This window comes from Tachypleus tridentatus, chromosome 11, assembly GCF_004210375.1.
Source record: "Tachypleus tridentatus isolate NWPU-2018 chromosome 11, ASM421037v1, whole genome shotgun sequence".
Taxonomy (NCBI): Eukaryota; Metazoa; Arthropoda; class Merostomata; order Xiphosura; family Limulidae; genus Tachypleus; species Tachypleus tridentatus.
The window spans coordinates 52,269,121-52,295,016 of NC_134835.1; the positions used below are offsets into that span (position 1 = coordinate 52,269,121).

Below are 25,896 nucleotides of genomic sequence, written 5' to 3' on the forward strand. Positions count from 1 at the left end.
TAAACACTCGGCTATCACATATTTTATCTTGTCGTATGTTTCATATGGTTTTCTGTACTTGACATTTTATGCTGATATATACGTGTTGCTCATTTCTATCAACTTTGAAAAATAAATGTTTGAATTATCTTGTAATTACAAAATATTTCAATATACAGTTCAGTTACCGAAGGTGAACTAGCCCACAAATTAAATCGTCGAAACGTGATTTAAATTTATATGAATACGTAGTTTTTTTTTTTTTATTTTGGGACCTTTTAACTTGTGAAACTAATTTTTGATGTGAACGCCAATATATTCAAATCAACCATTTATGTAAATAGTTCTTTATAGGTGAGTAGTAAGTCTACGGACTTACAACGCTAAAACCCAAAATTCGATTCCCTGTGCTAGACAGAACGCAGGTAGCCTATTATGTGACTTTACAATAGAACTATAAAAAAGCTTATTTTATGTAAAGGTTGTTGCTTGAACCTACATATTTCCCAATTCCCAGCTCTATAATATTACCGAATATTTGGACTTTGGGTCGATATGCTGTTACATATGTGATTTGACATTGACAGAAACATCCGTATGGTATCAACTACAAAAACTTCCTTATCAAAAGTAAGCCAACTATACAGATCTAAAGTAAACGTAGTTTGTAATTTAACAGGACATATACTGTAAAACTAATTATTAACAAAGTACTTAACTGGAGGAAACTAAAACATGTAACAATTACAACGCATTGAATTGTTAGCAGGATAACTTTGCTGTTAATGATATTTTCAGCTGTATAGATCCCGTAGTTGTTCAATATTTTGAAGTAATCACTTGGTCTAATTATATTGTGCGTCTATTATTTGTTTCTTTCTAAAACAAACACAAACAAATGCATGATCAGAATATATATTTATATATAGGCTCTTTTTGATTAATAATTAATTCATAATATCATTAAAACTTCACCATTATTCCAAAATAGTTTTTATGAAAGCTCTGTGTACAAAATTCAATATGTAAATTAAACTTTGAACTTGAATCAACTTTAACATTAGAACTCAACTGAATAAACACGTATTAATTTACTAACTCATTGTGACAACTAGAATCGATGATATGCTCTTTTTAATGTTATCTATAAATGTTAGTTTTTGAACACTATTTTACGATGCTTTGTCATAGAAAAGAACATTTTGCTAATAACTATGAACGTTATTTTGAAGTATTTTGGAATTTGAATTTAGTAAGAAATATTAATATTTTGTATAATTCAGTGGACATAAAACACTGAGCTATTTTGCTCAAAATCTGAGCAACTTTTAAGTTTTCAATCGTTTATTGTTATCCATGAGAGTGGGTAGCTATTGGTTAGCCAGTATTTGTATGTACGTGTGTAATACAAAATAATCTTCTGTATCACCAGATTTGATGGTTTTGGTACATTTGAGACACTGATATGAAATATTACATTTAATTATACACAACTTTACAGGCACTTTTCCACCAGTGTATGAAGTTTTATAAACCAACATACAAGTTTGCTTTAAATAATTGCTCAAAGTGTTTATGATTTTTTATTGGTTATTTTAATAAAAGACAAAAAGTTTAATTAATATTTCATATACAACCCATAAGAATTTATTACCTAAATCTCTAAGATATTATTACTCAATCTATGTTTTATTAACATACGATACAGTTCAATTAACTGAATGTTCTATTTCCCGTACATATATATTCTAATTAACTTCATATTTCCGTACGCTCTATTTGTTCCGCCATTTTTGCGATCTTTCCAGTTTTATTTTTGTACACGTCTCCTATCTTCTAATCTTGGACGTATCTGCTTACTCTAATACTTTACGGAACTAACACTGTACTCTTTTACCAACAAATAGTGGGACAGTTTGTCATGTTATAACGCCCCCACGCCTGAAAGGGCGTGCATGTTCGGTGTGACAGGGATTCGAACGCGAGACCCTTAGATTGCTTATTCTTATATATGTTGCCTTAGGAGTTGAAAAATTCCATCAGTTTGTGTTTGAAAAAAAAATCTTTGTCCCGATTTTAGTAAAGTTTAAAATGTACATAATACTATAAATTGCTTTTGAGAACCAGAAAATTCATCATGAACACATAAAACTTTGCCCTTCGATTCATATTATAATAATTATATGTGGTTCTTAATGTTTGTTAAATTTTATATAGACTTGCTCAAAAGTTCTTAAAATTAGCAATCATCAGAGGTTTTTGTATTTTATCGGTTTGTACTCTCCAACTTAGTACAAGCCTGTGCAATTGAAAGATATAGCCGGTACGGGATGGATATTTTAACTACCATATCTTCATGGATGTGCCATAGGTTTGGTAGATTGGAATTTCGAAATATTTTACAGCCAGTGTTGTTATGATTATTAACAAGAAATATCCACCATCAAAGTTGTTTAATGTTTGTCTTTGTTTTTATCTAGTTGGCTATTTTTATCTTAAATTCAACTTACTTTAGCGTAGTTTCAGTTTTTGTGAGCTTTTAATGATATCGGTGTAATTGCTTAGATTTTTTTCAGTGTAGAAATCAAAATGTTTTTTCTTGTTTTACCGACATATTGCATCATATACACTTTTGAAAAATGCACCGTCAGGTTTGTTTACTTGTTTTTGAATTTCAAAGGGAAACACATAGTCATCACCAGCCACCGCCACCTCTTAGATTACTCTTTTACAAACAAATAGTGGGACTGTCCGTAACGTTATAACGCCCCCACTGCTGAAAGGGCGTGCATGTTCGGTGTAACAGGGATTCGAGCGCCCTAACCACCTGGCCATGACGTGCACGCACAGTAGACTACATAAATTTCAATAAAACAAAATTTGTTAATAGGAAAGTAACTGAAATGAATAACAGTATTTTCTGTTGCTTTCATTAAAAATGTGAAACGGGTAGAGCATCATGTCAGGACCCCATACCCTTCGAGTCGCTGCTTCACTTGGCACCCACTAGACCACGACCATCCTTTATCACAATTGTCCAGAGTAGTTATTAGCTAATGCGTTGAAGATTTATAATACTTTCCTAAACACACAACTTTGTACCTAAAAACATGTATGGTGATGTAAGAATTTAAATATCTTACATGTAAGTCAGGTTCGACTACTAGGCGTTCAAATCACGCTAATCAAACATACAATTTTGATTATGAATAATAAATCTAGCATGTATGTCATCGTGCGCTCGTCGAATATAACGTACTCGTGAGGCATAGAATGTTTAGGATTCTCGCGAGATAACTTGTTGAAAAGGACTTGCGTGTAAAACAGACTTGATTATTGATTAACAAGCTAAAACCAGAGCTGAACAAGACGTTTTCAAAAACAAAACCTTTAATATTGATATAGAAAAATAGTTTTGACTAGTTTAAATATTGTTTTCCTTATAAAATGATTTATTTTTACGCGAATACAAGCACTCTTCGATGTTGATATTTTAAACTTTCATGAAAAACGATATAGGCCAGCGTTATTAATATTAATAGATTTTGCTTTGCTTTGTCTAACCATAGAAACAGTTTTTCATTTTTAGGTACTCGTTGTGCCCCATGAAAGAATATGCGTATACAATAACTTATTTTTATTGTGTATGTGTTGTCTTATAGTAAAGCCACATCCGGCTATCTGCTGAGCCCACCGACGGGAATCGAATCCCTAATTTTAGCGTTGTAAATCCGTAGACTTACCGCTGTACTAGCGGGAAACATTCGTTGCGTAGTTATTTAATAAAACCAATAGCAGGAAACTGATGGAAAGTAATGTATATCGAAAATATTATAATTAGTATGAGGAGAGAAAAATTGTTGAGACAGTTTTAAAAATGTAAGCTATTCCAAAAATAAAATCGACTAAAATCGATATTCAAGATAAAACAGTAATTATACATTTCTCATCACCCTCCAGTGGCTCAGCGGTATGTCTGCGGACTTACAACGCTAAAAACCGGGTTTCGATCCCCGTGGTGGGCAGACCACAAATAGCAAATTGTGTAGCTTCGTGCTTAATTCAAAACAACAACATTTCTGATCACAATATAACTCTCATGAGGAGCAAACTGAGATAACAGCTATTTTGGTAAACATATTCATGACTTCATGAAAAAGCATCCACCTGTTCTCATCTGATAAAAACTATTGTAAAGAACAATATGCTATTTAACAAAGATAAATTATCAAGTTGTATGACTAGTACTGCTTGAGAGAATTAACAACAATAACACAGGCCTGTGAACTTAAAGTTTACAAAAGTTTTGATTTTAATAATAGATTTTCCATAATTCAGCTAAGTAGATTCAGAAAATACTATTCGTTTTTTTTTTCTATTACGTATGGATTGTTTACACATTAGGAAGAAAAACTCTCACTTAGATCAGCTTATTATTTCGTTTACCACAATGAACATTTTTTATTATTATGTTCAAGTTCTAGAACGATCAATAAGACTCACGTCGCGATTGGTCTGGGGAAATCTATAGCCAATGGTTGTCAACATTTTAAAATGTGACACGATTTCAATAAAAATGATTCAATTATGTAAAAGTACATAAAAAATCTATAGGTGATGAAAAAAAAATTGATATCGTTTGTGGTTTCGGTTTACAGAAGTTACTGGAGAACAGATAAACATTTCAAGACAATAAATCCATTAGAGACTTGTGTATTCAACTATTATTCAATGCGATTCTTTGTGAGCTATTTTATTTACCAGGATATACACTATTAAAATTAATAGTTTAAGATATTAAACCATATCACAAAAGTATCGATGAAAGAAATTACTTCTAAGAGGAAGGATGCTAAGATAGTATTTTGGTTAAAGAAGCTGCTGTACTTTCACTTAAGTTTGTGTTGAACTTTAAAATCGTAGAAGGTTTTTAATTTTTAAAGTTGTTGCTGTACTCGAACTTGGCTTTTTATTCTTATGCCTGTCAATTTCATTTAGTTTATATATATATATATATTTCTATGACAAACTCATCAACAATATAAGCATATCAAATTACTGCTTATTATTGGTAATTAATAACAAACAGAATGGAAGGTAGGTTTTGTTTCTAACCAGCAGCACACAACTTTCTTCCTTCTCCTCTCTCACTTTATTTGTTCTCTCTCGCACATCTTCTGTTCTTTTTTATTTGTTCGTTCAATTCCTATCCTTCTATTCTTTCTTTCACATCTATGCCTAATTGGTCTCTTTTTACTTTACCTGCTTTCTGTTTGTCTGATCATCATGTTTCTTAAACATATGTGGTTTTGAAATCTTCCTATCTACTAAATTCAGGAAGGCGGTCGCTATACTTTCTCACTTTGGTCATTTTCTAATAGCATAGAATATTACATTTCTTTAATTCATTAGAGGCTGATTAAAAGCAGGCCGCTTTCTCACACTCTCTTAACATCAGCTGATGTTACCATACATCCAAATTTATAAAAATAGTACTTATAGTTGCATATATATTACTTATCGTACCTGATTGGCGGAGTATGCCTTGGATGCCAGGATAATATGGATGCTAAAATTTTTATCATGTATCAAAATGAGGTTACTTAACTTCCAAGTAATTTAACAAGAGAATTATTCAGCGTATGCTGAAATAATATAATTTATCAATAGTGAGCTCTGCTTTGCCTCTAAGCCGTTGACGAGTGATAATATGGTATTAATTGTCTAGAAAAAGAAAATTTCATTGGTGTAAAGGCTATTGATCAGTGCTAAAATAATGGCATATTTTAAAACAGTGCTTTGTGAACCATTATTGATCTTTAGGATATCGCTAAATGCTGAAATAATAACATCGATAATGGGTTGTTAATGTCTAGCCTACACTATCGTTGAATGTCAATACGATTTATGAGGATAATTCATCATTAGACTCTGCAGGAGGATTCATAATATTAAATGTGGAACATGTTTATTAATACATAAGCAGTTGTTGATCGATAAAATAATAACATCATCTTTCGAGACAGTGGTCCATGATTCTAGGATACTGTGGGGTGATCGAGTAATACAGTTAAGTAGATTTTTTGTTGTTTAATCTCTTGTTGGATGTAAAATTAATATTATGCTTTCAATGAGACTCAACACAGTTTTATGATTATAGTGGAGTTACAACATATACACCAGTCTGAAAATAACTTTTCTACATCATTATTTTGCTCTTTCTGAAGCCAACATTCAAAGTTAACCTTTAAAACCCTTATTATCTGTTCGTTAGAACGAAACCACATTGGGTTTTCTGTTGTGTCCATTACAGAGAATCTAACCCCGGATTTTAGCGTTCTAATTCCATAGGCTTACAATGTTCTGTTATCAGAAAACTTTTACTCTCGCTTATTTCATTTCAAGATTTATATTTGCAGTATTATTTCTTGTTTCATGTATAAAAGTAACCTGTTTTCTCAGTTTCACATCATACATAAAATCAAATGTACAAAGGGGTCTTTCAAATTCGTACCATGATCGCAGTGTTATGGCTCTTGGTAGAAAGTTCACCTGTTTCCTTTTGTTCTCTCATTTTTATAGTCTTTGATAATGAGATTATGCTTAACTCTGTCTAGCATCTCAGTAAGTAATAACTATTATTTTTTTCACATTTCTCCACGGTTTTGTAGGCAGTTTCCCACATACACACTTTCCCTCGGTTTGTGATAAAAACAACTCTAAAACTAATATAACTTTCTATAGTTTAAATCATTTAAACACCCGTCTTAAAAATGTCTAGTATCCAATAAAAACTAAAAAAATAAAGCATTGCCTTTTTTTAAGTTAAAAATTTATAATCTTGAGGTATTTACTATTAGGAAAGATATTTGAACTTTGTATGAGGAATGGTTTTGGTTAATCAGCTATGCAAAGTTTTAAGAATTACATATACATATTATACAACCAAAACACATACAAGTTTCCATCTGTAGAGACAAACAATAAAACACTATAATCCTTGAACTTCTACTAGTTCCACTTCAAAAGACGATATTCAGAACGTAATCTTACAGATAATCTGTAATACGAATCTCTAAATATTACTTTTCAACTAAACCTAAATATCTTGAAGTAAATACATATTTTAAAAATGAACAAACGCCAATTATACACATTAAGGTGCACACAAAACTAAATTAGTTAAGTCTTATGAAATATGCTGTCTTTCCTATTCTTTTATTATTTTTCATTAGATTAAAGCTTTAATTATGTTTCTACCTATTATTATAGGAAAACCATTTATTACCGTAAACTTTTAACAATTTAATACAAAAACTATCTCCTATCGATTTTCTTGTCACTTTCATGCCTCATAGTAATAGTTTTTCTCTTAGCAAGTAAACCCTTTTAACTATTATTACGCGGGTTTGAATTCCCTTAACACCAAACATACTCGCCCTTTCAACCGTGGGAGAGTTATAGTGTTACGGTGAATCCCTCTATTATTTGGTAAAAGAGTAGCTTAAGAGTTAGCGGTGGGTGGTGATGATTAGCTGCCCTCCCTCTAGTCTTACACTGCTAAATTAGGGACGGCTAGCGCAGATAGCTCTTGTATGGCTTTGCGCGAAATTTAAAAATAAACAAACTATTATTACTTCTCCTCTCTTACTATTCATTGGTAAAAGAGTAGCTCAATAGTTGGCGGTAGGTGGTGATGACTAGCTGCCTTCCCGCTAGTCTTCCGCTATTAAATTAGGGACGGCTAGAGCGGATAGCCTTCTTGTAGCTTTGCGCGAAATTCAAAACACAAACAAACAAAAAAACATACTTCTATGTATATAGAATAGCGCTATAAATGTTTCTGACATTTAAAAAAATAAACTTTTATGTTTTATATTACATACCAAAAAAGAGAACACATAAAAGTTATTTTAGTTTTTAGAATTCTAAATTTGCTCAAAATACATTTATTAAGACGCTTACTGACATATTTTGTTTTTTCACCAGAGGTCTATCGGGGAGTTACTGTAATTACTTTCTTAATTTGAAACTAGCTCTTTCGAGAATTACAATTAAAAACATTATTAATGTATAATGAAATATCTTTGATATCTTCAATATTTTTCTAGTTTTAATATAGCATCAATTTGTTTCTTTTGCAAGTGAAACTACTTTCCCTAGTAAAACCGGGTTTCTATAACGGGGTGGTGGTTGCAGAACATAGATAACCTATTGTGTAGCTTTGTGCTTAACTACAAACAAATAAATAAACCCCAGAAAAATCTTTTTTTCAGACTTAATCTATAATACACGTACATTTTAGAAGGTTTTTTAGTGGAATAATTTTATTATCTTTGAAAACATATTTCAAGTGTTTTATCTGGTATTTTTAAATTGTGTTTTGATTGATAAATGAAACAATGAAATATCAGAATGTATATTTGTACAGTTCGTTCGTACAAAAGGTAAAAATATTCTTTTAGATTTATTAATATTTTTAGCTAATTATTTATTAACAAATTTATTCTCAGCAATTTCGAAATATACTTTAGTTGTAAAATTACATCATGAAAAGTCAAAACCGATAAAAAATAATAACGAAGAGAAAAATAGAAAAGCTCAAGAATTATACATATATATACATACATATACTTCACAATTACCTTTATTACATCAAAGGCATACAGATATTTATTCATGTGTGCACAAGTTTGACAAGACAATTTATATAAAAATACACATTTTTATTACAGATGCACGTACTAACTAATACACGACCACACCAGCAAGATCAGCAAAATGATGTACAATTATGTCGTTTATACAAAAGTATCAACAGGATCATTTTAAAGGTAAAATTTCAGCACCTGAAAGCATTGGTTATTCTGTCTATCAGACATAATCAACACAATAGATGCAAGCTACAGTTTTAATAAGGCGTTAGATTCTGGGTGCTTGGAACCCCCAAATACCTCCCACTCTGTCTACAGCATGTAGAAATAAGAGTTACCCCTAAAGATATAAAATTAAAAACCTGTTATCATCAACCGCCCTCGATTTCTGTCAAAAGCATCACTCAACTTTCACCCTTTTTAACAGCTCTAATAATTTTTTTATCGTTGTTGCAATTTTAACATTATAATGTTATAAACTACGAAACCGCCTCTTTTTGTATCACTATTACGTTTTTGCATTTATTGTTACATTTTTTCCAGCGTTATCAAGTATTTGTTGGGTTGTATATCTATATTAAAAATGTTATAATTTTAAATAATATATTTATATATATATATAAAGAGAGAGAGAGAGTAAAAGACCAAGGTTATATTGATGTTTAGAATAAACGTTTTACTGTTTTTTTAGGATATTTGAGATATTTTCTTTATTTTTCATACTTACCTGCATGGAATTAATAAAACGTTAATATAATTGTTCTGAACACTATAATTCAATATAATTTTAATATGAAATATTATAAAACGTTATAAAATTTAAGATAATAATACTAGCGAGAATTGACATAACTAGCAAAAGTTGTAAAGTAAAAAATAAATTGTTTTTATATATGTTTCTTGGTCATATATATTGTCAAGATCATATATAGTAACTTTAGCAGCATACTGATACAGTAAGTGGAAGAGCGTGCTATTGCATTATAAAGACAGACATAACTGGTATCTAGGCTTAATTTTTTCATTCTTCTAATAATTATAATTATTGATTTATTAGAGCTTCGGCTGTGATACGATTATGAGGACTTATCACTCCTCGTCAGGGCTGTGAATATGAAAGTTTGGACTTTTTGCAAATTATTTAACTGTAGGGTCCTTTGAAAACATAACTTTCGCGCAAAAATGGGAAATTGATCTTATCTGTGTAATAAAAATACCTTATTGAATTTACACACTTTTAAAATAGTTACTCAAGAGTGATGATATACGTTTAAATTTAAATTTATCTCGTTACACGTTATTCGACATCTATGAAATTCAATCTTCTTCTTACATCCTTAAGATTAGAATCGTGTGCAAATCTTAAAGATGCTCCTGAGATACAAATGATCTGAAACTTAATTTTAGTCAACTTTGAAAAATTAATAACAGAAGTGACATTTACAGGAGCTATAAGGAGCATTGGGAGAGTAATGCACACTTTAGGTAATACTGTTGCTAAATCATTTTTTAAATAAAGTGCATCCTTTCAAGAGCAGTAAATACTTTTGGGATGATTATTGCTAGCTTAACTTAACCACTCAACTCAATACATGCACGCTTTTAATAGTTCATTGTGTTCTACATTTTTATTTTTTGACGTCTCGTAAGAAGCCAAGAACTGACATTTGATCACGAAGAAACTCAAATATATCTTTCAGCTTTATTAAAGGAGAGTTCATAATAATACAGGAAATTTAGTTTCGAATAGTTGATATGCATCAATGGTTGGGTCATCTTAGAGATGCCTAATTAACAAAGCGCTTTTTTCGTGTGACCTGTCTCCGATAATTCTGAAACAACTCATAATTTGTCTGCAAGTTCTTTAGTTCTTAGCATAGCACCTTTGAAACTTGTTCTTCTATATTGAAGATAAGTTTGCCACGCGCCACCGATTAAGTCGCAGCAGCATAAGCTTTCACAGTTGAACTATGCATTTTCTTGCTGACTAGATCTATTTTTTGAAGCACATCACAACAAATTACTGAAGTTAGACATCATTATGATGCTACATGATGCTTGCTCATCTACTAATGATCTGGTTTCAGTTTAGTCTTCACTACCTGTTAACGATTCTTTTCACCTCATTAGTGCTGCTAAACATACTTTACATTTGATGTTTTAATGCTTTTTACCATTTTAACTTTTACAGTCTCATCTAGCTTCAAAAAGAGGCTGGAAAGTGACATTGACAAAGAACTTCAAAACAGCTTCTTTACTAATTGATCTCGCTTAAGCAATAAACATTCGTTGACAGCTCCTTTACTACTTGATGTCGCTTAAGTAGTAAACATTCGTTGAAAAAGAAAGAGAAACAAAAATACTTTGAACCATTTGCAAAAAAATTTTCAACATTACAAAGTATAAAATTCAAAAAATTGCAGCAACTTTCATATTGATCTCTTATGCTTGCGCCAATATCGTACCTTTGACCTCTCCGAACCATATCATATGTACCGTAATCTCTTCAAGAATGACCTTTAATAGAGAAGAACCTGTGATATTCTTGAGACTAATGGATAAAAATAAAATATTGTAAATATTTAACTCAACTACTTGGATATTTACTATTATTAAAATAGCTTGTTAAGATGACTTACAGTACACTAGTATAAAATAGTACTTCATACGTTTGATATGTTAATTGCGTTAACGATTTCTTTGGAGAACGCCTTTATTAATTAGCTTTCGAATATTCAAGGTTAAAATAAAGACGACTTGTTTCATTGTTTATGATTTCTTTGCTTATTTGCAACTGAGCATAAAGCTACACGATGGGCTATCTGTATTCTGCTCACTCGGTTTCTTGCCGTGTGAGTCTATTGGGGGGGGGGGGCTATTGCTTCTGAACATGAGAGTATGTTCATTCATTACGGAATCAATCATTGAGCTAAGATATTTCCGTAGCCGCAAAAAGGTCGGTTTTTCTTTGTTTCTCTGTTAAATGCTCTATTCAATCTCGATTAAATTCTAATTTTTCCTAATTACTATAAAATTATTTTTCTCAAATGGAATTTCTAATTTCTTCCTTTCATAAGGTGCTCCATCTTCTCTCGACATAACGGAACTTTTAAACATATTGCCAAGAATGTAAACCTTTATCGATCAACTGAAACATTGTTTGATATCAAACATAATAGAGTAAAAACAGAATATTGTATCTCATTTTAAAGAGTACATTAACTATGGATAAGACTTTTTCATTATTTTTAATTTCCAAAAATAACTATTTTCTAAAGAATTACCTTTAATAATTATCTCTGTTATGTGAAAAAAAATAACGTATTTTACTTGATGGAGTCAGTCTTTTACTAAGGCTATCCTTCTTCAGTTAGTGATGTATTGTGGCCAATAACCCCTATCACAAATGTCAAGTTAAACCTTGCTTTCTCTTAGTCCATTGTTGCTGATGTACTAGAAAGCAAAAATTTGGCAACTGCTTATTTTTTTTTACCGTTTCTAGGTTTCCTTTGGTTGCTCTCTCTTTATTATTTTCTGTCGCATCAGATCTACATTTTCTTAAACCTTCATTCATTCTGTGAATAAGCATATATTTAACTAATTATTAATTAATATATTATTTGTTTTATTCTTCATCACTAAGTTATATCTTTTTTGTTTTCTTTGATTGGGTAATTCTTTTTAAATGCTTTGACTTTATAATTTTCTGAATCATTTGTCAGCTTTTTCGTGAACGATTTATTTATGACAGTTCCACCACTAGGGAACGTTTGTACACTTCGTGTTATTCTATGTTAGACGTAATTTATTCGCGCTTGAAATAATAATTAAAGATGTATTACAAGATGTTAGATATTTGTGCAATACACTTTAAACAAATAAATAATAATTATCTCATTTTTTAAACGTACAACTTTTACAATTTATAATTCGTTATTAATAAAGCTTCCGTGAATCATTTGTTTATTTTATCAAAACCTGATTGGACAAAAATGCGGGAGATTGCCGCACTTTTTATAAAAACGGATTCACGGCTGGCTACAAAACAAATATAAACATACTATCGGCATTCAGTGAGTAAGTGTACTGATCTCATATTGATAAAACAACGTTAATACATGAAGAGAAGAAAGTGGCTTGTAAGTGCAAAGTGCTTTTGTGTGGTACTTGTGGGGAATGCCTTCGACGTCGGTAAGCACCAAAAGCAAGTTGGAAACAGCTGCAGAGCAAATTAAAGGCACGAATAAACAAAAAAGGAAGGACTGATTACTCTATTCTCATTGAAGAGTGATGAGAGAAAATGTCTAGTAATACTTCTGAGGATCCATTGGATTTAGTGACAGCAAAGAAATGATTCAGATCATTCAATAACTTAAGTGTCAAAGCGCAGTGCTGTTGTAGTACTCCAACAGGATATGTGAACGATGACTATTTAATTCAATAGTTCTTTGGTATCGAGTCCACAGCGGCATGAAACTTTTCAAATGAAGAAGCTTGACGGAAGGCATCAAGTTTCAGTGTTATTGTCAAGAGCAATCGACTGCTTGCGTTCTGCATGACTGTACTAAGGATTCTATGAACCATGTTACTCCCAGGAGATCCAGTCTTATAAACGTGATTGGAAACAACATTTGTAAGAAATCTGATGATATACAACTATTCTCATCTGCCTATGAGGTGCAACAAGTTCTGCCAGAGAAGTGTATTCATGGATAAGTTACACTTGCACTGCTATATTAGTCGATGACATTCAAAGAAATGAAAGGGTGATTGAAGATTGGAGAACAAGCTTGTAAAACAGCTAGATGGGACTTTCATCTGTTGAGGTTTGGGTTTCACCTAGAATCTACAGTGTGATTTGTCAAACATTATTGTGAGCTGCATTGTACCACTAATGAAAATGATGAGAATTATCCCACTGACGTCAAGGTCAAGGCCTTTGTATTTACTCTGAAAACAAGGAACAAGAACGCGAACATATAACCAATAACGTAAATTATATCTGATCTTAGACGTTAGGACTAGTCACAACACCACATGTACATCTTTTAAGTTTACTACTGTGTACTATAGGAGTAAAAAAATTACGATAGCGTCATTAAATCTGCAACTGTTTTTCGTAAAACTCTGTATGAAATTTTAGTTTAACCTGAAAACGTTAAAATAGTTTTAGCTTATTACGCAATAATGATGTATAATAAACTCTACCATGAAGCCCAAATCCTAGGTGATTGGCTTGTGGAAGCACTGTTAAAATTATCTTTGGCAGCTGAATAAAAAAATATTTCGCTTAACTAAATTAATGTAATAAATTAAGCATAATAATGTTGCTATTACTGTTTAATAAATGACACATTGAGGCATCTGCTATGTTCACCACCAGACTCCACGTTCTTTCAATGTTGTAAGCTCGTAGACCTGGTAGTGTTTTACCGGAGAACAACATAATAATGTTATAAATATATTTTTATATAAAATATACGGTATGTTTTAAATGAAACAAAATAAATCACCCTTTGGCATAGTTAAAATGTTCATTGGATCCCGGTGGCTAAGGAATTTCAGAGGTACTGATGGCGTCTCTTCTCCCCAGTGGCCTATCTATATAGTAACTTGTATTATTTTAATAATCGTCCCTTGGTCTTTATCCTCCTGTTTCATGAGAAATAAATTCCTTCCCACAACTGTCTTCAGAAGGTGATGGCAGTTGTATATACGGGACGTTATGGTTTTAAATCATATCTACTTTTAATTTTGTTTTATGTAGTAGTTCTAACGTAATTTCAAAGGTAAGGTTTGCCAATGCACATTAATGTTGATAAATTGTGTACTCTTATCACTATTTGTGTCTTATCTCCATATACGCCCCTTTTACTATATAAAATTTTAATTGTTATATATCATTACTTGTAACATAATCTTACTTGATTGTCCTTGAAATGAGAGTCTATATTTTTGGCCTATTTTGTTGTTAAACACCTAAATTAAAATGATGGTGTCGCGGTATGTTATCTTGCGCTTAGGTGTTAAAATTAACATACCTTTTGCGTTTTCTTGAAATAAAGATATATTTGTATAAATGTAGACACACGCAGGCACATAAACTAATTTGGCGTAACCTTAAATAGAAGGTAACTAACTACAAAACTATATTATAAAAAACTGAAATATTTAGTGTCTTTTTAAGTAAATAAAATTTAAAACAAATATTTAGGTACTTTTTCAAAGGTATTAAAGACTATCCAGTTAATAATGTAACACAGAGAGTTGTACATACACATACGAGGAGTGACAAGTTAATGGTTTCCGCTTGTTGAGTGTCATTAATTAATGAAGTGCATAAAAGGATATACGTGACTAGACAGGAACCGAAGATGCTAATCAGACTAAAGAAATACTATTTTATGAATATTTCATTTGACTTAAAACAGCGTACATTTAAGCAGATTAGTAACTAGTATTTGGTGATAACGATGGTTGGATACACATAATATGGGAACGGCATGGCCAAATGGTTAGGGAGCTAGACTCATAACTTGAGGGTCGCAGGTTCAATTCTTCATCACACCAAACATGCTTCCCCGTTCAGCTGTGGAGCGTTATAATATAATGATCAATCCCACTATTTCTTAGTAAAAGAGTAGCCCAAGAGTTGGCGGTGGGCGGTGATTACTAGCTGCCTTCCATCTTGTATTACACTGCTAAATTAAGGATAACTAATGCAGATAACCCTCGCAGCTTTGCGCGAAATTCAAAACAAATGAATAATACACATGACTGGAAAGACTTTCATTTTATAAATATGCTACGAAAAATCAAATATCGTAATAAAGGACTCAAAATGTCGAAACCATTCTAGACCATTCTTCAAAGACATTTTTCTGATATATGAAGCACCTACGCTTATTCTTACCAGTGTATTCATTTCATATAGTTGTCTTTAAGTCCTTTGAGTTTAAATCTAAAATATTCATACAATTACTTCGAACAAAAAAATGTACTTTTTGATTGAAGAAACACTTTTCAACTTTGGTAGTGATGAATTTTGAAAACATAAGTACAATAATTAACTTTAGACGCTCTTGCAGAGTTAATCTAATGAGTTGATTTAGCAGAAAGTAGGGTTTAGTGTGGTTAAGAACTAAATTCTTGAAATTGTTTAAATGTATTTTTTATGATAAAAATATAAAACTTATTTAGTACAGCTATCAGCGTTCTGTAATAGAGATTGTAAGTATACTTCCAAAGTGCCACAGCAAGTGTAAGTTTTGTATGTCGGCTTGTACTTCACTTGAAAGTGGTAGAGAAGATGATGATGTGGTATTCTTTATTGGTAATAATTAATGTTTTTTTTAATCAAAATATTTACGAATGATATATTTATTGAATAAAACTTTTTATAAAAGATGTGAATAATACTGGCAAAGCCATAGCCTTATAGAAATAACATTATAACATTTAAACATTTACGTTTTCTATAAAAGTCCAGATATAACAAAAGATTAAATTCTTTGCTTGAATAAATCTAAGCTTGTACTGTAAGATATATATCTATACGATACAGATTCTTTTGCCGATTTTATTATGTCTTTTGGCTACGCTTATTGTTGTTGGAAAAGGTCAGTTATTATGACTTTTATATTTATCTATCCCTTGTTTGTAGAATATTGTTTAATGCGTTCATAACCTATATTTATCGCTAATAAGAACCTACGACGCAGAGAAGGTCAACTGACTTAGACGGCATTACAAAATATGAGAAAAAGTGCCGAATAACATTACAAAAGTTAGACTACTTTACGTAATAACTCTCATGTGTTACCCTTAGTTTATAAAAACGATATTCCATGTCTCTTGTATCCGTTACAAGCATTACGAGACAGATTTTATCTTTTAGTCAAGGCTATCGGTAATATGTCATGAGCATAACATAATTTGGTACATTACTGTATGGTTCGCCAACATAACATTCGCATTTCGTGTATAAAAAAATGAAATATAGTTTTATATTTGGCAAAGTCAGATATTATCAGCGATTTAACGTTCTGTTCGAAAATATGATAAATAAAACTTACTTTTTGTTATCAGTGTAAATCATGATAGTGTAATACAGGTTTTGAGTGATTCTGTTTCGCTTATGTTTGTCTTAGTGTGTAAAGGTTATTACAACTTCATTCATGTTATCGATAGTTAATTCTCGCTGAAATCGATTTAATTACTTATATATATATTTATATCATGTTTTGAAACGACCATAAATATTAAAGAAAAGCTTTCAATGAAGAAATGACACTACAGTATGTGGATATGGATATTACTTTTTCCTGGATTGAAAATTTTCGGAAAGCGCTTGCCTTAGAATTGAGTTGAGAAATATTATTTCTCAGATTCAGTAAAGATAGCATTTCCTACTCGTATCAATGAAAGTCATTCAGAGCAGTTTTAGAAAACTTTGTAAAATACATTGTATATTACTTGTCAAAATTGTGCGCAAACCATTGGCTCTTTTTGATGTGTTGCGAAATTTTTATTAATTTTCATAGAAGTGTATTTGGTATATGAAGTTTTTACTAAAACTCTTTTTGTAATATGTAGCTTTTTATAAGTCAAAATTCAGTTTCTGTTTTGTAATCGTGAATTATATTTCCCATTAAGGTTTTTAACTTGTTTCGTTTTGAACATGTTTGACAGACAGTGTTAACACTTAAGCCTGACGTTACGTTGCTAGTTTAAGAAATCTCTGTTATTAAAGATTGAGCAAGTTGTTAGAAATGCATAAAAACTTAGCTAGATAACGGGAAATAATATGACGTTTAATTTGAAACAATTTGAGATAATGTAAGAATGATACAAGAATTGTTAAAACTGTTATGTGATGGCAATGTTTAGTGACAATAAAATTTATTTTAATAGGTGTTTCTTCATACGCATAAGATTACGCCTAAACATGACGTGATCAATAGTACATGCCATACGTACATCTGTCATGTAAGTGTTAAGTAATAAGGTATTTATTTTGAATTAATCTATATTATTGATCTTACTAAAAATAACCTCAAAATGTATATTGTTGGCGTTTGTATTTTGTTTTAGTAAATACAAATAAGAAGCTTTCCGAAATATATCATTAACTTAAAAATTATATTCAGTAATGATTGTTTTATACGATGTTGCAATTTTGTTGTGAAAATTTCAATTGAATAGTTGTAGGAATCATATTTGTTCGACGTTGTTGCTAAACAATGACCTATCTATGATTTGCTAACCACAGGTATCGAAACCCCGTTCTATCATTGTAAATTTGGAGACATACCGCTGAATCACTGGGGGTAAGATCCATCTTATTCTATATTAACTTATAATGTTAATTTCAGTATTCGTTTTTCCTTGAGCTCTCACTGTATTGGAGCTAGCACGACCAAACGTAGCATCTGGAGTGACATAGAATGTGTTCATATGATGTATCCCTCAAACAAAGTGACTAAAACTCGCTTGTTAAGTTACTCAGACATGATAAAAGTCTAGAGGTATGTCTTAAGGGTCGCTAAATCTAATTTTGTTTTGTTTTGTATTCCTTCGAAATCTCTGGGACGCCATGTTTGAAACAAAATTAACAATCTCTACTTACAAGTTAGAGTGGGACCAAACATGACATACGTGCTCATGTACCACGAACATGTGTCGTAACATGATATACTTTCAGGTAATGATCCCTTTTGAGTAGCTACAGAAGTAATTTGGGATAATGGAGGACTGTGGTCGTTACACGGGGGCCTACATGAATCATGAGAGGACCTCAGAGGGGCGCAGGTTATTTTATGTTAGTAATTGTAATCGAAGGACTGGAAAATATAAGATAATTTCTGCCTCAGAAAAAAGGAAACAATGCAAGAATTATTTTTTACACATTTTTATTTAGTAAGTAATGTACAGATGTTACCACAACCAATAAATGGACAACATAAATACTCAAAGTACTCATGACTTTGGTCTGAAAACTACTATATGCAGACATGTTTGTAAAAATTCAAAATGAAAATAAACCTAATTTTAATGCTTGATTATTTGTTTATTTCAGAATTTTGCGCAAAGCTGTTCAAGGGCTGTCTTCATAAGGCCATTCCTAAGTTTGAATTTGAACTGATAGGCTAGAAGGAAGGCAGCTAGTAAACCACAACCAGCACTGACCCTTGGGCTATTTGTATCTTCCCGAATATTGGGACTTGGAGTCTATGTTATAGCGCAAACACGACCCCAAAGAACGGAGTTCGTTTTTAAGGAACTGGACACATACCCCACATCTCATGCTAACCACTAGGTTGTGCCTGGTCGCTTCATTGTTAAAAACTAACTGATGTAAGAACTTTGTGTATAGCGTTAGTACTTAATTTAAGTGTACAGTTTTAATTTCCAATAACCTGGGAAACATAACCTCATAGAACTTTAAATTAATAGAACACATCTAAAAAAAGAAAGTAGTTGTTTTGTTGTTTATCTCTAACATTGATTTCATATTTAGATATGATTTTTAAAAGTATGTATAATATTGTTCTGCCTTCGTATCTTTTTAACACATTTCTATCTTCTTCTTTTTTACCTAAGCTTAGATTGCATCAATGGAGAGCTCATCCTACAAATCCGAGACTGACGATTTGCCATCTAATGGAAATATTTCCAACTATAACTCCACTAAAATTGAATATTTGAAATCAAGAAATAATGAAGTTGGACCGTTGATTCTCTATGGGATATTTTCTGTATTTGGGACTACAATTAATATATTTGAAATTAGTTCTTTAGTAGTTCAAGAAACGCTTTGCAGACGTGGAAATATTCTTCTAGTGAATCAAGCACTAGCTAATTTGCTTATCAGTGCACTTTTATTTCCAGTCATGTGTGTCGCCATACTGGCAGGGTTACAGAGAGAAGACTTTGTTTGTCAGTGGGAGTGGCACACAGCAATTGTTTGTTTCCTGGTCACTGTGATGAATTACTTGTGCATTTCTGTAGAGAACTATTTAAGGACTTGCAGGAAAGAAAACCATTTCTACGATAGCTGTTGTAGAGTCCAGTTACTGCTTTCTCTCATCTTGGGCACTTGGGCCGCTGCCATCTCTTGTGTAACTACATTGATTATTTTGCAAAGAGGACCGAATCTCTGTCAGAAAACATTTGAAAACAGTGCCATGTTTTTTGTGTTTTTCGTACCCGTATTTCTAACTTGTGCAGTTTTCGCTAAGTCTGTCTATGAACAACGAAGTATCACACACTCTTTATCACAGCAGAATAGCTTGGGAAGCCGTGATGAAACACTACAACGCCATCTACTGAACAGCAATGCTTTAGCCTTTACTTTATTCTTATGCTTTTGGCTCCCGTTTCTTATCTCTCTCACCCTTCATTCTACAACGGCAGTACCTTCACTCACTACCATTCACCAACTTTTCACTCTTGCTCAGATTTACAGTTGTGTTTGTGGCATGATGTATGCTTTTACACACGATTCATTTCGGCAAGGTTATATGTATTTAATTCGGTATTTGTGCTGTAAAACTCGTGGGGAATTGTCTAAGATCATAACTTCAGAAAATAAACGCGGGGCAGTACGCGTGCACATTGGCATGGAGACGAGGGTAGGGGATCGTGGTCGAAAGGTTAGTCGGATTTCTTCTGCTTTATCACATTATGAAACGAATAATTCAAAATGTGAAGACTTTTTGTAAATTGAGAACACCAGTTTTTGATTTTTTATCAAGTCGTTCCTTGCTTCACTTGGATCTGTTCTTGTTCATCGAACATTTAGTCTACACTAAATACAAATACTCAAGCGTCAAAAAAAAAAAAGAAATAAATAAATAAAACGTGATTAAATCTCATTTCTATTAAAGATAAAAAACAATTTAACTATTTCAACGCTATTCTTGATGTAATTCAATCTTGTTACCATTCTATCATAATTCCAGCTTCTATAAGTAAGATAATTAATTGTCTCCAAAACAAAAAAGCGACATTAACAGTATTTATCACAAGTTGTATAAAACAGTAAACTTAGGATCTCAGTATGTACGTCAGGTTTTCTAGAGCGTTCCTAATTGTAAAGCTTGTCCAACAAACACAGCTGTTACAGTTTGCATTCCAACCAATCAAAGTCGAGCACGCGCCCCTCCATCCAATCACAAGGAGGCTAATCTTTAAACACAGTAACAAAAGAAATATTAACAACAAAAAAGGTATCTTTGTTCCTGAGTAATTAATTATAGGTTTTAATTTCAGCGCATTCCAACCGTTGTAAATAGAAATGAAGTATTCAAATCAAACCAAAGTAATTTCTTTTTAATTGTGAAGTTACATAGGAAAGCAAAGGTTCAAACTTCGATTTGACAAAATCAAAGAGATTCCAACAGTTTACAAAATGCAGAATAACTTAGCTCAACTAAACGAAATGATACAAAAGCCGATACGTTAGCTCAGAACATTTAGGGTCAGTTTTCCCAAGTCTTAACTCACACACAAAAATAGGCTTGGTAGTAACCCCTAAAAACACAAAAACAACTATAAAATCAGCAAAACATAATTTTAAAGTTATTAATGGAATATTTATATTCCCCGAAAAATATATCATTCATCGAGTGCAATGCTAAAATCATCACTTAGCTTCGTATATAATACAGGTTGCTATAAGCTTTCCAAAGAATTCCATTTTACGAGCTATAAAATCTTTAACTTTTGCTTATAATACATTTTCTAGTCTCTTTAGCCTTCAGCCTAGTATCTTTTCGTCTCAGTGTTATTAAAAACAATTGCGACAAGCACTGGCTTGCGATATTAACTGCCAAGGAATGACTACCTTGTATGTACTGTAAAATACAAACGTAAAAGAGACGAGAGAGAAATGAGAAATTATCTTATGACTGTGTTAAAAACTTAAAATGCCGATATAAAAGTAGCATTGATTTTAGTATACCATCTGTGTTTGATTCTTTCAGAAGAGCAGTTAAACAAACAACTATGATGTATGTAAAAACATCCTTTCTTATTATTATTTTGGTTAAAATCAGTTTATTCTTATTTAGCAAACTGAAAAGTTTCTGATAGAGATAACACATACCCAACGTAGCAATTCATGTCTTCAGACAGTAATTGCTTTTTTGTAGTTCTTGCAGAAAGTCCATCTATAGAAACTCATGACTTAAATTAATGTGCATGTTTTTGTAACTCTAGTTGGTTAATGTGTAATTTTAATGCGCAGATTACAAATGGTAATTGTTTATTATTGACGGCATATTACTTTCTTCCTTTATCTCTCTCGGCTTTTCATCCTTTCACATCTCTCAGGGTCTTGTTTGTTTGTTTTTTCGTAAAACTCCTGTTTTTATTATTTTCCCTCAAATTCACGCCTAACCATTCTGTTCCTTTCTAAATTTGCACCATCTATCGCATCATAACGTTTCATAACCACAGAAGGTCTTCTAACTTGCATCCTGGTTGAATGTAGAAAGACGGTCGCTATACCAGCTTACTTCAATTATTTTCTGATGAGTTACACCTAACTTCATAACAATATTTATTTTTGCATAACGAACAGTTGTAAATCTGTTACATAAATGCTATATGAGATATCATAACAAGATTAAAACTTCTAAAGGAAATATTCCATCTGTATTCGTGTTATTTACTGATTATAAAATTGCAGCGTTTATTGAAGGTTAATACGGTACTTTTGTAAACTGCTAAATATTATAAGATATTTATACACGGGAATTTATTTTTTTACTTACCTTATCCTTACCCCACACATGATGTATCGTAATAAATTAAATAGACAAAAAAATGTACAAAATAGTATGGTAACCTCAATACTAAAAGTTTTGTTATTTTTCGATATGCCGTCTAATCAGATGATTTTATATAATATTAAATATTCGGATTCCAGAGAGACTGATATAGGTTACTGTTAAAGATGAAAAGTGACAGTTTTTGAAGATTTTTATAAACAGTTTAAATAAATAAGACCTGTTATATAGGGCGATCCACAGCAAACCCCTTCTCCAATGACAAAACAAAATTACTGGTATCACAACAAACTTTTCGTCATTTTAAAGTTGCATTGCCGTTTGGTTTCGTTAAATGTTTATAACTATTAACAAAATAACCTCACGACTGTTATCAAAGTTCAATGTTTTAAAAATCTGCAAAAATATGCTTTTGAACTATATTATGACCTAACTATTTTTTGAGACTAGAATATTTTGTAAAAGTGTGTAACTGGTATTACACTGTTTTACACTAATTTAGTTCAATACTCGTAGGAAAGAAAATATAAGATTTTTTCTTCATCTTCTCATATACACATTCCACTAATTTTATTTGACAAGCCTATCAAGAAAGCTTGTTTTTCTATTTTTACTTTGATTTATTAAATAAAAAGTAGGCATTTTGTATACTGCGAATATTTCTGAAATTTCACAAAACAATAATTGTAGTTATTACATAAACAAAAACAAAGATTAATTAAAGAAGTATAAACAAGGCATTCAGTGTTATTCGAAATTATAATTATCCAAAAATGTGAGAATGTATACGTGTATAAAGATACGATAAACTCCAGTGAAATACTTTTGAAATTAGGTTTGATGACACCGTTGAACTAGAGTTCATTATACGTACGTATAAGATGGTCAGTTGTAAACCCATTTGAATAATGAATTTAAAGGTACATTTGAATATGTGCTAAGCATAATTACACGTCGTTTCCTGAGTAATTAAACGTTCGGAGTACGTATGTAGGATGGTAAATACTCTTTAAAGGAGACACGATGTACGTTGCTCTTCAACTGCGAGAATAAATCATTTAAAATGAAAACATGGTGTAGTGTATTTTATTGAATCATGTTGCATCTATGATACATTAACTTGAGTTTATCGCTTTAACGAATTATCCAGAGCTTTGTATTAATATCATCGTTTCGGTTTTATAGTTTCTCATTAACATTTATTTATATTGTGTAACTGTTGAAGTTTTGGATAATGTTTGGCAGAACGATTTGTAAAATAAACAACGTGATGAGATTTGATTAAAAATAATAAATTAACCCTCCGAGAAATTACAAGTATGCGAATTTCGTATCGTTGATTTTTTTAAATTCTTTTTCTTTAACTCTGAGTGCTCCATTATGTTTTAGAGGTTCAAATAACGGGTAACTTTAATGCTGTGAAATCGCTCCTCAGTACTCCTAACAAGAAAGTGTATAACATTCTCATTGTACCACAAAAGTGGTTTCCCATTTAGCGCTTGTTTCGCATGTTCTGCTCATTATAATGGCCTCTTGAAAATACACTCCTGTAATGGTTTATGTTATTTAATAGGTTCTCCAGACTATCTCACTCTAAAGAAGAATTTAAAGTCCAATCCACTTAGTGATAAAAAATGTTTTATTTCTCTGACGACCAGTTATGCAAGTTATGTATCCTTTGACAAACATATATTCGCTGTATAAACGTTAATAAAGTAATTTTACTTGCTAATTTTATAGTACATACAGAACTTCTTGTGTGTCTATTTTGTTGTCGCATTATAAACTCAACAACCACTGCACTGAATTACTCAACTGACTAACAAGCTGAGCAAAGTAATTCCTCACTACTTCAGACTCAGTATAACTTACTAATAGATTCAAAAGTCAATATTCTGTAGTCTGACTCGCGTTTTATGTTGCTTAAACTGTTTTGAAACTTGGGAGAAAATTCCAGACGTTGAGCTGCGTCCGTAATGCTACCTCTAGAAATGTAAAAACTAAAAACAAACAAATATGACATAAAGGAATATGTTAAAATAATAGTAAAAAAGATATGTTTTTGTTTAGATATGTCGTTCTTCTTTCGATTGTTTTTCTTATTTTAGGCACTACATACAATAAAATCAATATATATTTATTATTTAACTGAATATATTGGCTTTACAGAAGTATTACAAAATTTCTAAAAATATCTAAATGCACATTTGCTGCAAAATGATATTGATAAAATATGAATTGCATTTGTCATGATAATGTTAATAAATCCAAGAAAAAAAAATAGTATCGCACAAAACATCAAGAAAGGTTTTTCTTAGTCCTTAGGAGATAACGAACTTTAAGTTTTGGCAGTTAACGTTAAAATCTTTAAAGAAAATTATATATAATAACCGTACTACACAACGACCGCGTAAAATCTAGTATGTGTTATAAAGTGCAACATAAAATATTGCCAAAGTAGATTAAACACTCAAAAAAACGTGTAAAAATCAACATTTAACAATACAAAATTTATGATAAACCTACTTATACTAAGCAAAATCATGGCAGTATTTCACAATTGATTACATATATGACCTCAAAACAGCGTACGTCTTAGGAGAAGCTATATCTACACTTAGTCAAAATACCTAGCATGTCAAGGTTAAAGTAGAAAATATTTGCAAACTCACATAACTCACTCTTAAAAGTCCAGCGAGTAAACAAATATGAATTTCTATCCCAAGCAGTATATACGTCAAATAAACTAATAAATATCAAATCAGACCAATGCGAAGCCTTAGATAAAAATAATTAATGACAAGAGTAGAAGATTAGGGTTTCAGAGAAATATCCACAATAAGTTAGAATAATAAAAAGTAAAGGCAAATACGTATTTAAATGAGAAACAAGATTAATCTAAAGGTTCAAAAAACATTTTCCAAACAAAGTTAAAACGGTGCAAGTATTCATAAATTTTATCTTCACATGAAGATAAAGAAAAAGATAAAATTTCAGAGAAAAACATTCATTTCAAAGCAGAAATTTGTGTTAAACATATCAGTGAAATACGTAAAGATAAGAAGAAATACTTCAAAAATTCAAATAAAACTGGATTCACACTAAACCAAAAATTTAAGGAAAGTTTGTTATGAACAATTAAATATCAAGTCACACCAGTGTAAAGTTGCGATTAAGATTTACATTCTTAACAAGCTAAAACAATGTGCAAATTTGCACAAATATATTCATCCATACTAAGGATAAAACAAACTGAAAAATTGCATAGAATCATTTGTATCAATATCCAGCAAAAATAGTGTGAAAGTTCACACAATATTTATACCCACAAAGACCATACTAATAAAAAAAACTCAACAATGTTTTAGAGAGACAATTATATTTATAGAAAGCTAAAACTTCGAATCAGCATTATCATATGTGATTTCGAACTAAGTAAGTAAATGTAAGTAAAAATGATATTTCTAGAC

General features: G+C 31.3%; 1 protein-coding gene across 1 annotated transcript in view; it reads left to right on the forward strand.

Annotated features, from left to right (window-relative positions):
• The window catches only part of LOC143232160 (uncharacterized), a 60,985-nt gene extending 36,869 nt beyond the window's left edge, over positions 1 to 24,116 (forward strand). The window contains exons 2-4 of the mRNA XM_076467264.1: positions 17,547 to 17,621; positions 18,712 to 18,989; positions 19,241 to 24,116. Coding sequence (XP_076323379.1) covers positions 19,250 to 20,356 — 1,107 coding nt within the window. The 5' untranslated portion in view covers positions 17,547 to 17,621; positions 18,712 to 18,989; positions 19,241 to 19,249 and the 3' untranslated portion in view covers positions 20,357 to 24,116. The remainder of the gene's footprint in view (positions 1 to 17,546; positions 17,622 to 18,711; positions 18,990 to 19,240) is intronic.
• The last annotated feature ends 1,780 nt before the right edge of the window (positions 24,117 to 25,896 follow it).